Source organism: Lissotriton helveticus, chromosome 4_1, assembly GCF_964261635.1.
Source record: "Lissotriton helveticus chromosome 4_1, aLisHel1.1, whole genome shotgun sequence".
In the NCBI taxonomy this organism is placed as follows: domain Eukaryota; kingdom Metazoa; phylum Chordata; class Amphibia; order Caudata; family Salamandridae; genus Lissotriton; species Lissotriton helveticus.
In genome coordinates this window covers 1053133081-1053146768 of record NC_136063.1, presented here as the reverse complement: position 1 = coordinate 1053146768, position 13688 = coordinate 1053133081, and the positions used below count along the sequence as shown (strand labels likewise).

General features: G+C 44.5%; 1 protein-coding gene across 1 annotated transcript in view; it reads right to left on the bottom strand.

Moving 5' to 3' along the window:
* MARCHF6 (membrane associated ring-CH-type finger 6) overlaps positions 1–13688 on the bottom strand; it is a 1360950-nt gene that overhangs the window by 1059181 nt on the left and 288081 nt on the right. The window contains exon 9 of the mRNA XM_078687648.1: positions 4442–4474. Within this exon, the coding sequence (XP_078543774.1) occupies positions 4442–4474 (33 nt within the window). The remainder of the gene's footprint in view (positions 1–4441; positions 4475–13688) is intronic.

Sequence of the window (13688 nt, the reverse complement as noted above, 5' to 3'; positions counted from 1 at the left end):
TTGCGAGGAAGTCTCCCTGGTTTAACAATGGAAGAACCTGCTGCAGTGTTAACATATGAAAATGTTCTGAGAGGATGTACAGGTTGAGGGGGCGTAGGTCTAGAATGGGTCTGAGTGAACCGTCCTTTTTTGGGATTAAGAAGTACAGGGAATAAACCCCTGTGCCTTCTTCCTCCACCGGCACGAGCTCTATTGCGCCTTTTTGCAGCATTACAAGAACCTCTTGCTGCAATAAGTGCAAGTGCTCTGCTGACATAGGTCGTTGTCTTGGGGGTATGTTGGGTGGAGTGGACGTCAACTCCAAACAATAACCGAACTGGATAAGTTTCCTTACCCACCTGTCTGTGGTGATGGACGTCCAGACTGGCAGGAACTGCTGGAGTCTCCCCCCGACAGGTGTTGGATGGTCGGGGGGTAGTGACAGAGAGTCACTGTTTGTTGGCAGCAGAGGAACGGGAACTATTGTTGCCTCTGCCTCTGCCCTTGGCGCTGTTGCCTCTGTAACCACCTCTATTCTGTTTTGGGTACGAGGCCTGGGCGCCTCCTCTGCCGAAATGTGACTGCTGTGCCAAGTGTCCTCTGGTAGCACCCCGCGCACTTGAGCGACGAAAAGTGTTTCCTCTGAATTGCTGAGACTGAAGTGCCCCCATGGACTTAGCCGTCTCAGTATCTTTTTTGATCTTCTCGAGGGTGGTGTGAACCTCCGGCCCAAACAGTCTGTCTAGATTGACGGGCTGGTTGAGGATAGTCGTCTGTATTTCTGGCTTGAACCCTGAGATGCGGAGCCATGCCTGACGCCTCAACATAACACTTGTGTTGACTGCTCTCGCCGCTGTATCTGCCACGTCTAGCGCACATTTAATTGCAGCGTTAGAAATGAGCTTGCCCTCTTGTATCAGCAACTCAGCTCCTTCTTTAAACTCGTCTGGAAGGTGTTGTAAGAGCTGCTCTAAGGTGTCATAGTGCGCCCTATCATACCTGGCTAATAGGGCTTGTGTGTTAGATATGCGCCATATGTTGGCTGCCTGCGCAGCCACCCTTTTGCCCCCTGCCTCCAGCACTTTTGACTCTTTGTCCGGGGGAGGAGCTTCACCCGTTGTCTGCGAATTCGCCCTTTTGCGGGCATTTGAGACCACCAAAGAGTCTAGAGGCAACTGGCCTCGTATATAAGTAGGGTCCCCAGGTGCCGGCCTGTACTTTTTTTCAATTCGTGGGTTCACAACCCTCGCTCTGGTGGGTTCCTTGAAAATGTCTGTGGCATGCTTGAGAACCCCCTTAAGAATTGGAAGTGTTTTCACAGTTTTTTCTGATGCAGAGAAAGTATCGAACAAAAAGTCAACTTCCACAGGGTCGGCATGCATCTCCACCTTATGGTTTGCAGCCGCCCTTTCAATTAAAGCATTAAACGCCGCAGAGTCTTCAGTTGGAGAAGTTTTCACCCCATACATCTGTGGGTCACCGACCACCTGTTGGTCCCCCTGATCACCAGAGTGTACCCATGAGTCCTGCTGCTCATCAGGGTCAGTATTGTCTGGGAAGTTATACCCCTGATCTTGTTCATCCTCATCTCCATTTGAGCAAGTGGGTGAAGGGGTAGGACTCCGCCTAGGCCGTTGTGGAACGGGTTCAACAAGTTCTGGCGTGTCTGGTGCAGGCTTTTTCTTCTTTAGAGGTATTACATAGGATTCCACAGGCTGGGATGTAATTTTCCTCTTGTAGAGCGTTAATCTACCCGTGTCGGCGTCGATAAAATGCTCCTCTTGGTCGTCAGATAAAGGTGGTCGACCAAAGCCTCCACTTAGCTGAGTCTGCCTCAATGGCTCCGAGTCCTCGGGCACCGTACGAGGTGCAAAAACCTTCGGCGCCACCTTCGGTGGTAGCGTATAGAGGATCGGCATGGAAGTCTTCTTCAGTGGAACACTTGTCCTCGGTACCGAAGGTGTGTTCGGCTCCGACGCCTTGTCTCTCAACCGTTTCAGGGAGTCCGAGACTTGCTTCGTAAAAGAAGCGGACGGCTTCGTCGATCCGACCGACGACCTCTGTCCACCCGCAGGGGAAGAACCGAGTGTCGACGATTTTTCCTTGGGTGGCGGAGGCGCGGACGCACCTTCGACAGCTGCGCTCTGCTTCACCGTCCCGGCCTTAGTCGTCGATGTCGCAGACTTTGGAGCAGCAGATTTATCTGTCTGCGTCGGGGCTCCAGACTTCGGCTCGGTGCCCCTCGCAGACTTCGCTTCGACTGTCCGTTTGCCTGTCGGTGCGGCAGTCTTGGTTGAAGGTGTCTCGACAGTCTTCTTCGACTTCCACTCGACCATCTTACTCGACACTGGCTAGACGACCTTCTTCGAGCCGGTCTCCTTGGCCCCTTTCGGTACCTTAGCCTGTTCGACAGCCTTCTGCGGCTTCGAGGGCTCCGAAGACGACGGTTTCGATGTAGTCCCAGACGTCTTCGGTGTCGATGGTTTGTCGGCCATCTTTGTTGTTTTCGATTCCGATGGTTTCGGTTTGTGTAATGGAGGCTCCGCTGGTATGTCCGTAGCCGGGCCAGGAGGCAGGGCCGAGGACGGAGGAGTAGGGTCGTGGGTAAGGCCGTGTGGCGATCCCGTGACCTGAGCCTTAGTAAACGTACGCACGGGGCATAGCTCTTCCTCCGAGCTATCTTCCGCGGCCCCATAAACTTCCTCGTCGTCCCCTACCTCCTCGACGTGTTCGTCTAGGTCCAGGTCCTCAACGGGCTCTCCGTAGTCGGCCTCGACCTCCGCCGACGTAGGTGAGATCTGCAGTTGAAGCTCTTGCTCGTCTGCTTCGGGGTCGCCAAAGATGTCCGCCGGCGCCGATCGCTGGGCCTCGAGGCGCGCCACGCGCCTAATCTTGAGCGTCTTCTTCGATCTGAATCTTGAGCAGGCCATACAGTTGGCCTCGTTGTGGTCCGGCGACAGGCACTTGTTGCATACAGGATGCACGTCGATGTGTGGGTACTTCGATCCACACACGGGGCAGTACTTGAACGGGCTCCGTTCCATCGTAGCGTCGTCCGGGTCTTGCTGCGTCGACAGGGCCTCGATGACCGAAGAGTCACCAGACTCCTCAGATATCCGACTCGAAGAGTTGGAGTACACACGAGACCGAACGCGAACAATACCGACGAAGTAAAGAAGGCCTTTTGGCCTTAAAGAAATTGTTTCATCGATTCCGAACAGGAGACGTCGAAATCACATCCGAACCCAATGGCGGAAAAAAACAATCTGGGGATGGAGTCGATGCCCATGCGCACTGTAGTCCAGGGGAGGAGCCACCTATCTCGTGATACTTCGAAGACTCTTCCAGGACAACAATGTGCAATCATCCGGACCCAACACTAGGCGGCGATCTATGCAATAGATATGAATTTAGCAGCCCACATGCCTCGAACCATGCCTTCTGATTAGATAATTTTCCTTCTGATGCCAGATGGGCCACAGGGGGTGGCATCTCCCAGGTCTGGGGAAAGTCGGGGTCGCATATCAAAGGTGGAAGAGGCTTTGAAGCCTCTGGCCTGGATATACTAAAACACTAGCCATCCTGCTGGAGGAGGAGTGAACACCTTCTTCTAGAGCAGGCATGGTTTCTGACCTCAGAGAGTGTGGGCCCTCACCTGCAAAGGGTCAGAAACTCATTTGTTGTGGCAAGCTGGACGATGCCAGTCAGCCAGCACACTAAGAGACTAGTTGGATTCAGGAAGCACTTTAAATGTGCCCTATGTATGCATGTCAGGAAAAATGTAAAACTGGCATCAGTATTAGGATTGGCGTCCTGGTACGGGCCATGCAGCGGAGGGGACAGGCTGAGGCGTTACGCCTCGAGGAGGTTTAGCAACTTTGTAGGCAAACAATCTCCCTGGTGTGGGATACCCTCCTTGAGCATTTCCTCACCCTTACTAAGGATGGCACACTACCTCCATGACCCATGCAAAGTGCTTCCCCTGTGATGCGCCTTCCTCTTCCCTGAACCGAGCCCCGATGAAACTGCCCCCCCAGTTTATCCACGTTTCCCCCCTAATTCTGTCTCTGATCACGTGTTCTGGCCCTATCGGTTTCATGTACCTATTCATTATCCCCATCCTATCTCCAACAACACCCTGGTCTCAGACTCCTTCCTGTTCCCAGCTGACCTTCTCTAATTTAGTTCTGACGTGACCCTTTGCTTTGTGGATATTCTCAGCGGATACCCTGTAAATCTTGCTCAGTTAAAATGATTGTTGTCAACTGTGGAAAAAACTAAATAAACAACTTGTTAAAAAAAAATAATAATAATAATTTAAACATTTTCCTTAAATTCTAAGGTAGTCAATTTAACAGCCCACCACCAGTTACCACAGGGCTGAACATTAAACCACATGTCAATTAAAAATACAATGTCAGCAATGCATATTGTTCACCTTCAGGAGTTTCAGTTCACTCACCAAAAAAACCAAAGACCCATCCAGTCCAAGCATCTATGGAAAGAGAACATATTTGTTCAGAATACTTTATATGACGGATACTTTTCTTAAATGTCTATAGGCTACAGACAACTTTGATTTTTTTTTTTAAACATACAGCCAGACCATTTCATTTTATTAATGATATGAAACTTCATCCTACACATGACAACAAATTACAGTGCCTTGCCCATAAAGATTAGACACATAGTGATGATGAGCAATTATTCAGTGTTTTTGTGCCATCTATTCTATTAAACATGACAAGATTAACCTCTATGTTCTCTTCCTGTATGCTATGAAAGAAAACTGAAGTCTAGTGGTCTCAGTTTCATGATTCTTTACAGTCATTTACTTAAAGGAACTATGTGGCATACATTTCTGCTTACATGATACAGGGGCAAACATGTTTATATTTCGAAAGTAAAAAAACTGCATTTAGAAACCAACATCCAAAAAACAACTGCCGGTGATAAAGTAAAAACTCATTTATCCAGTTCAGGTTTTAATATAACAAAAAATGAAGCCTTTCCAGGATATAATTTGGCTTAGAACGCAACAAAATGTGTTTAAAAGTCTCATAGGCGAAATGTACAGTATATGCCACTTGGGTTATATGGCAATCAAATCCCTCAATTTGTCTGATCCCAATCTATAGTTCATTGCCTACATCACCTAGCATTACTTTTGCCTACTCTCTCGTTGTATGTTCATCTTTCCCTCTTACTCTCCATGTGCTACAACACCAGATATGGAAATAGAAGTTGATTACAAATATAAATCTGTACTACTGCATAAAGTACAAAAAGTTCCATAAGGATAAACCATTAATTACAGCTCCTCTTATATGCATCCAGTGAAGAGTTACAGCACTAATATGCTTTGAACGATGCAAACCGAGAAGCTTCTTTTCAGAGCAAATATTTAATGCTTGCAGCTTTAGGACTGCTTGAGAACTGCTTTCAATTTGTTTGCAGGCCAAATCACAAAGTCCTTTATTTACTAACATTTACTCTTTATAGACCTAGGGATCCCATTCCTGATGAAAGCTGGGGATCCCTTCTAGGGCCATGCAACAGTTGAAACATGTTGAAACACATGATGTTGGAACGTTACACACCTATACATCCTTACTTCATTTTTAACAATCTCCTTGGCCCTCCAGTAATAAAACTTCATCTTTTGGAAAAAGCTTCAAGGTATTTAGACTGACTCTTTGAAATTTGAACTATAGTTACACAAAGTACTCTCTGTAATCAAGGAGCTCATTAGTCAACATAATTATTTCTGAGGAGCGATGCGCTCCCATAAGGACGCGTGCCACCTAGGTTGGTAGGTGAGGGTTCGTCTTAGATTATTTTGTAAATCCTGGATCTTTTCCCATATAAGTGTCTGCTCTTTTAGGGCTCCCCCATTGGGAGCATATCTTCACGGGATTACTATCGTTTTTCGCATTTGTCTTGATGTTGTATGGTTAAGATTGATAGGTAACAGTCTGCAACAGCAAATTTCACTGTTTCCCACTATCTTTTTTGTGGGTGTTTGTAGGTAATAGTAGGTAACAGGTAATTTGGATAATCTCAATATGTTCTTGATGTGTCCCACTTTGAGATTATTCTGGTTAGCTGAGAGTACTTTCTTATCCACTTTAATTGGATAGCATGTATCTGACTCCTAAGCGTACATAAGGGCAATGTTAATGGAACCAGCTCAACAAGTGCAAACTAGCGAAGGATCCCTGAACTTCGCTGATATTCACCAACTGGGACAGCATGATGTGCAACCTGGTATGTGCAAGAACACACTTGTATCAGGATGGAGAGAGAGTATGAGTGGTGGTCTGGAGCAATTTCACACACTGAAGACAAGTACCCTGAGAAACAAGAGTCGAAAATAATAACAACAACTGAAAATGGAAGATAATGTCAAGGCCAGCCTTGTAAATAGTTCAAGCTCCTAATTAGTCAATATCTAAATACATTAAGCTGAGGTTCTTCATGATTCTTTGGCTTTTGTTAATATATTCAGATGTCTTAGAAAAGATAATCTCTCACTATAAATAGGAAAATGTGTTTACTTCTCCATAATGTGTCTCTGGATATAAAAATACTTTTATTTCACCTTCATACAGATGTTTACAAGCGCGCACACAGTTTTCAACTGTGATGTGGGAAGTCTGTGTTTACCCTTTATATATAGCTTAATGGTGACGAACTACAGCCTTTTTAAGAAAAATAAAACTCAATTACTTACTGTGCTTAATTCCAGTAGTTTACTGTGCAACCATGCACAACAATCTAAAGAGACAATCCATGTACACCCACGCTTTACTGCAGCTATCTACAAAACTTTTATTTAAATGGACACATGGAACACCAGCTACTTCGACTAGGGGAGTAAAGACACAGCTAGAAGCAAGCAGCAGATGTGCCCCACCCACCACTAAGAGTCAGAAGACTCTGTAAACTACAATCATATCAACTAACTCTGCCTGTCCTTTCAAATTGCCTTGAATACCTCAGCAGGAAAAACTGTTCAGAAATTAACACTCATGTCTCACTTGTCATTTATAAGAATAATTTGTAACAATTTGAAAGTAAAAATAAAAAAATGTGGCTCACACCTCGCAAAGACCCACAGTCAAGAAAAACAAAATAGTAGCTCTCAACGCAAGCGGTGGAAAGTTACAAATACTTTGGCCATCCTCCAGGGGAGGGTCAATCAGACAAGAAATGGTGAGGCTGGTATGCCCTTACCAAAGAGAGGCAAGCAAATGAAAGCGATGTAGACAACAAATGGTAACCAATGGGTGGGCTCCAAGCCCCCTGCAAGTACACGGCTCGCAAGCAAAAGTGCACGCGCTGTCTTAGGTGACAACTAACTAAGAATATGGTTTTTAAAAAGTTGGAAAGTTAAGCACCTTAACACAAGGTAACATGCCCAGGAATGAGGGGCTGGGGAGCAACTGAGGAGTGGCATGTGTCGGGGGTGTATCAGGGGAAGTGCAGATTTTGGGGGGAAAAACTATAAAATAAAAATCTGAGCGAGACAGGAAGTAATGGTTAGGCTGGGGGTATGAACAAAAGCAACACCACAGAGCACACAGGATGTGAGGGGGAGGCAGCACCTAGGAAAGAGAGCAATAAACCACACGCACTCCCTTGGAGAGATAAAAGGGAAAAAAGTAGTTCCCTAAAATGTAAACAATGAAAGGATACAAGCCATACAATTAAATTAAAAGCATAGTAAAGAAGTTATGCTCAGGGAACGAACACAAGAAGAGAAAGGAAATCTATCTAAGTAAGAAAATGAGAAAGGCAAGAAAGCAAATCAATTGCTTTACCACCTTACAAAATTTTAAAAAGATCTCTCCAAATGCACATTCCCAGAAATCCCTCATATGTACCAAAACGTAATCCCTCTTTTGTCAGCCTCCTTATAAACCTGTTTCAGTGGATGCCCTGTTATTGCTGGTGTGACCATAAAGGCAATGCCATGAAAAGCCAATGAATTCAATTTGCCACTAGACAAATCATGCATTCATCAAAGACAATGGGCGTGGTTTGGATGTCGGCAAAGATGGCGGCGTGAGCCTTCCTCTACTTCCGTGGTAATACCAGAATCTGCATTTTCACCCATCTCCAGCAGTTTTTGTAGGCATCCCTAGCAGCGACGGTGTTGCAGAACATCTGAGGTGTCCAGCGGTACCGAAAATTGGGTACTTCGACTATCGACAGGCGCAGCAGAAGACTATTCATCTCTACCCCTCTCTGGTCACTCATTCCGACCACGTTACCGTGCACCAGCGCTCCTCGAGGCACCACCGACTCCAGGAGGAGCGAGAGCAAGTTTTACTCACCAGACCATCAGCGAATGTAAGACTGAACAGCTTCAAGGATCCGAGGCCGCACCAACGTAAAAATAACAGGCTTCCAGCTTATTAGGCTGCAAAGTAAGGTTGCGCACCTGTGCCAGAGATGGCGGCCATGCCTGTTATTTGTGCTTAAAATTAAGACCTGTGCTTTGAACTCTGATTACACTGTGATAAAAGTCCACACGTTCAAGTGCGCCCACAGACTATACTTATAAAAATGATTCCCCTCAGTCAACCAGAGAGCACCATGAGGCACGAACAGCTTGTGTTTCAATTGTTTAAAATGGCAGGTCCGTAACTTTCACGATCACTGCACGTGAACTGCAGATCTTTCATAGTGGTAAGTACAGCAGCCACAAACGCATGGGGGCATGATAGCAGTACTATGTATTAAAGCAATCCAGCGATAAAGGGACAAATCAAGCTTAACCGTTTTTTGTGAAGCTCACACCAACACTACGTACACCGTGTGGATTGTGCACAAAACGGCGGGCATATCGAGGCCGTAACCACAGCGCCACCAAAACGGCCACACGCTTTCAGTGCCCAAAGCACAACCGAACAGGGCATGTTTAAGTCAAGTCGCGATCCCTGCGTGTGACTGTGTCTAACAGAGATGTTCTAATCCGAGGCAATATTGTGTATCCTGGCTTGCCATTGGATGGCTGGCCCTAAAATGGCGGCCTCCATGTAATGTTCATCTCTGCTGTTTCTGCTCTGCTAATTTACCACATTGCTTAAACCTGAATCTTCAAGTTAATACATTTAGGGAGCATCCTTCAAGTTAATGCCTTTGTGGATCTCCTACTCTGTGTATAGAATCCCATCATTTGCAGCTCTATGCCTGACCCTGATATGGCGCTCATGTTAGTTTTCTAATATATTCTAGAAGACTCTGGGTGCACTCTAGTCCTCTGTTGTTTTCTACACACACACACACACACACACACTGTACTCCGCAGAATAATCTGCGGTCTGTGTCTTTCAATGACAACCATCGATTAACGGCTGACGACAACCAGTCAATCAGTCTCAATCAGTCACACCAGCATTCAGTGATGTGAGGCTACCAGGGGCATTCTGCACCTAATGATCAGCAACTGCCAGTGACTATCAGTGATACCAGTTATACCAGTGTCTATCTGTTAACAATTACTGTTATCAACTGCTGTAAACAGAGTAAGCAGTGCTAGTGCTATAAAACAGCTGGGCCAGTTTTACCAGGACATACCAAGTCATCACTACGGCCAGCTGCTAGTGTTTGCAAGATACACTTAAGAAATACTGTAATCGCCCAAAGATGGCTGACAAAGAGACTAAGAGCCTCAAGAGAATCCAGGCTAATCCACCAAACCCAGATTCTCCTACTGAAGGCAAACACAACATCAATGCAACGATGGATACCATATTAAGTAAACTAGCAGAAGTCCACTATCTCGCTAAATCCACGAAAGAAGAAATCTCTGTGATCAGACAGGATATTAGGGACACCAATGTTAGACTATCAGAAACAGAAAGCAGAATCAGCCAACTAGAAGATACGGAAACCAAAATGAATAAATTTCTCAAAAGCCTAACAATCACGATGGACTCTCTAACGAAACGTCTATCAGGGCACGAGGACAGAAACAGGGGAGGGAATTTAAGAATTTCTGGACTTGCTGAAGCAGAGGAAGACCCATCTGGTTCATGCACCGCTTTTCTGGAAAGTTGGTTTGCACAAGCCACTAACCTGTCTCATTTTTTGTGGGAGACTGGAAACCAGTAGGTCTTTAAAGCTACTTGCATTTTTGTATGCAAATAGTGCTTGGTCCCAGTTCCTTGTTCCTATATTGAGAATCTGCCAGTTTTTTCATATTATTTTCGCCACCCTGATCGATGCTTCGTTATAGGTTGTTAAGCAGGTAAGCGGTGCAGATGTGTCATTCCGCATGTTGTCCTTAAGGAGTGCCTCCCTATTCTGGTTGCGAGCGCGTTTTTGGGTAGTTTCAATGATTCCCAATACGGCACATCTGAATCACACGCTGACACGTATCGTATCACACCTTCGCGTTTATTCTGATTACTACACAGACACAATGGTATGAAGTCACACAAATGTAATGGTGCCTAAACCTGATGCTAACTCATTTTTGTGTATGTGTGTCTTTTTGTTTGTCTGTTTCTTACCCCCACAGGTACAAAACTAGAGGAAACCATCCTCTTATATCGCACCTTAGCGAGTGCGTCACTTAGGAGCTTTAACATATTTTGTAAACCTCTGTTTTAATTCACCATTCACATATACGTCCTGATGAAAGCCAGAATTAACACAAGGCTTGGCTGAAACATGTTGACCACACTGGATGTGGGAGTCCATAGTCATCTCCACACACATCTGAAGCCTTGCTTTTAACACTCCCACTGGCCCTTTATTAAATTACCCTTGTGGACATTGGGACTCTTAGGACAGTTTTTAAACCTACACCCTTAACACCATCACTGCACACTCGCATAACACAATCCGCTCCGTTGTAAACAGACGTAGCAACACACCGGAGGCACACTCAGTGCCCTAGGGGGCCCGATGATGAAGCATGCCTTCATAAAAAACAAATTAGTTTTTTTCTGACACACACAACCTGAGTTCCTTTTTGATTTCTATAAGCTTTATCTACGTGACATATTTCATAACTCAAGTGCCATGTTTTTCAGTGACAACCTTGTATATACAGGTGGTACCTCATTGAATGGTAAGCCCTATACACGTGAAATGTACACATTGTAAATCAATTTAACACCACTGTGTCCACTAATTTAAACGTATTTACAAATAGGTGTTACAACCTCTCCTCATGTAATGAGTAAAACGCACAAAACTAATCCCGGAGTCAGAGAATCACTTACAATGCTCATAACGCAATTATGATGTTGCAAGCTCCTCTCGGTGCTATGGCCCATAACAGTCTCAAGATAGTCTCACTGAATGTTAAGGGCATAAACCACTATCAAAAGGAGAAACATCCTTGACTATATTCAAAAACAGAAGAGTGATGTCTTCCTTTTACAGGAAACGAAGATCGATTCCAAACAATTTAACTCACTTAGAAATAGGTTTCACAGCGATGTTGTTGGCTCTGATGCAATAGGTAAGAAAAATGGTGTCCTGACTTTAGTAGCCAAAAAAGCCAACATAGACATGGTGACAAGCGCATCTGATACTCCGGGGAGGTGGATCACAACAAAGCTGGTAAAAGATAGTATGGAATTTTACATTACTAATATTTATGCCCCCAAAAGATATGACTCCGACTTCTGGGAAGGGCTTAGCAAGCAAATTGACACGATCCCAGATTCTGCTATGCACATATTAGCGGGCAACTTTAACCTGCCCATGGACCCTGCCTTAGATAGGGACTCACGCTGCCCTTTTCGTACTAATAACTCTCACAAAGCCCTTGTCAATCTTTGCACAAGCTTCAATTTGTCAGACACTTCCAGGATACAAAATCCCACTGGGAGGGAGTACACATTCTATTCATCTCCACGTAATTCTTACTCACGCATTGATTACCTACTTATTTCCGGTAACGCCATAGCCAGGATCGAACAAACCTCCATTGAACCAAGGGTGATCTCGGAACACTCCTGTATTAGCTTATCTACAACTGACCCGAGGCTTTTTAAAAACAGCCTCTTTGGAGACTCAATAATGAAGTTTTAGAAAATGAATTAAATAGACAAAACATCGAAAGTGTGATCCAGAATTACCTTATGGTAAATAAAATTGGAGACACCTCGGACCTCACAAGATGGGAGGCTTTAAAAAGCACAATCAGAGGTGAGATCATTAAAATTAGATCTGCCATGAATAGGGACTCCAATAGCAATCTTGAAAAACTAGAAAAGGAGATTGCTATGTAAGAAGAAAAACAGGTTATATCTAGAGATATCTCAGTCTTGAACGAAATAGTGAAAATGAAATACAATATAATAAAATAGTAAATGACAAAGCAGGATTATGGATAAATAAACAGAAAAGCATTAAGCTTTGTGAGTACAACAAGGTGGGGAAGAGCTTAGCATCATACTTAAAGTTCAAACTACAGAAGAATAAAATTAAGACCCTAATGGACCAAAAGGGATTAGCTCACTCTGACCTTGATCTAATTGCTGAAATATTTAGGAACTTCTACAGCACTCTGTACACTAAGAACCAGGATCTGGAAAGCACAAAGACCCAGGACTATCTGAACAAATGCACCCTACCTGCCCTCTCAGAACAAGAAATAAACAAAATTAACAGCCCAGTTACCGTTACAGAAATCGTAAACACGATTAAGGCCCTCAAAGCAGGGTAGGCGCCGGGCCCTGATGGGTTTAATTCCGTGGATGTCATTGTAAAGGTCCCTTTCCTGTCCAATTAAACATATATGACGGACTAGTTCAATATATATACAATTAATATATTCTTAGTCTTTTCATATTTTACCTGCTTAGTGACCTACAATTCCCACAAAATCCTCAGATTTTTTGTAGTAACTGAGACTGACTGCCGTTTTCTTAATCCACTTAAAAGAACAAGAATAATCGGCAGCCTAAAACAACACTGAGAAACTACAGTTCCCAAGTTTCTGATGGATTAATTGTAGTTTTTGAAGTCACGTGTCTAAGTCCCACGGGGGTAACAGTAAATACGACGTGAAGTGCTTTCAAAATTTGTTGTCGAGAGACATCGATAAATGAAGAAGGGTGAGCTAAAAGACCGATATTAATAATCGGCAGTCAAAAACAATACTGATAAACTACAGTTCCTAGGTTTCCGCTGGACTAATTGTAGTTCTGAGGTCACGTGTCCAAAACCATCACGTGAGTGGCAGTAAACAAAATGGCGTTTGTACAACACACTGGCGCCCCCCCAGAGTGCTTAGAGGGACGTCCGGTGTACCGACTGGAAGGTTGGTGCTTTGCCATAACTTAAACCGGCTGGTGCGTTTTTGCAGTCGGTCTCCGGCTGGAGACCGTGATGAATGCGCGCGAAGGATTCGCTTGCGTAGGAATATGCGCATAGTATTAAGAAAATAATGCGCAGTTTTGTTGAGCAATGTCGTGTGCAATACCGGGCATGACAAGCAAATTGGGAATATCGATTCGTCTGTGTATTTACCTGTCTGTGTATAAACAAGTTTAATGTAATAACTATCTGAATACACTAAGCAAGCGCAAGAAAGATGAGGAATATCTCTAGATAATCATTGCGCAGCATACTACAATTCTAGGAACATGATACAATGTCCTGTCTATTTAATGAGACCTCAAGGTACATAGATTCATTTAAGACTGAATTTAAATTGCAGAGGAAGTGTGATTGTTTGG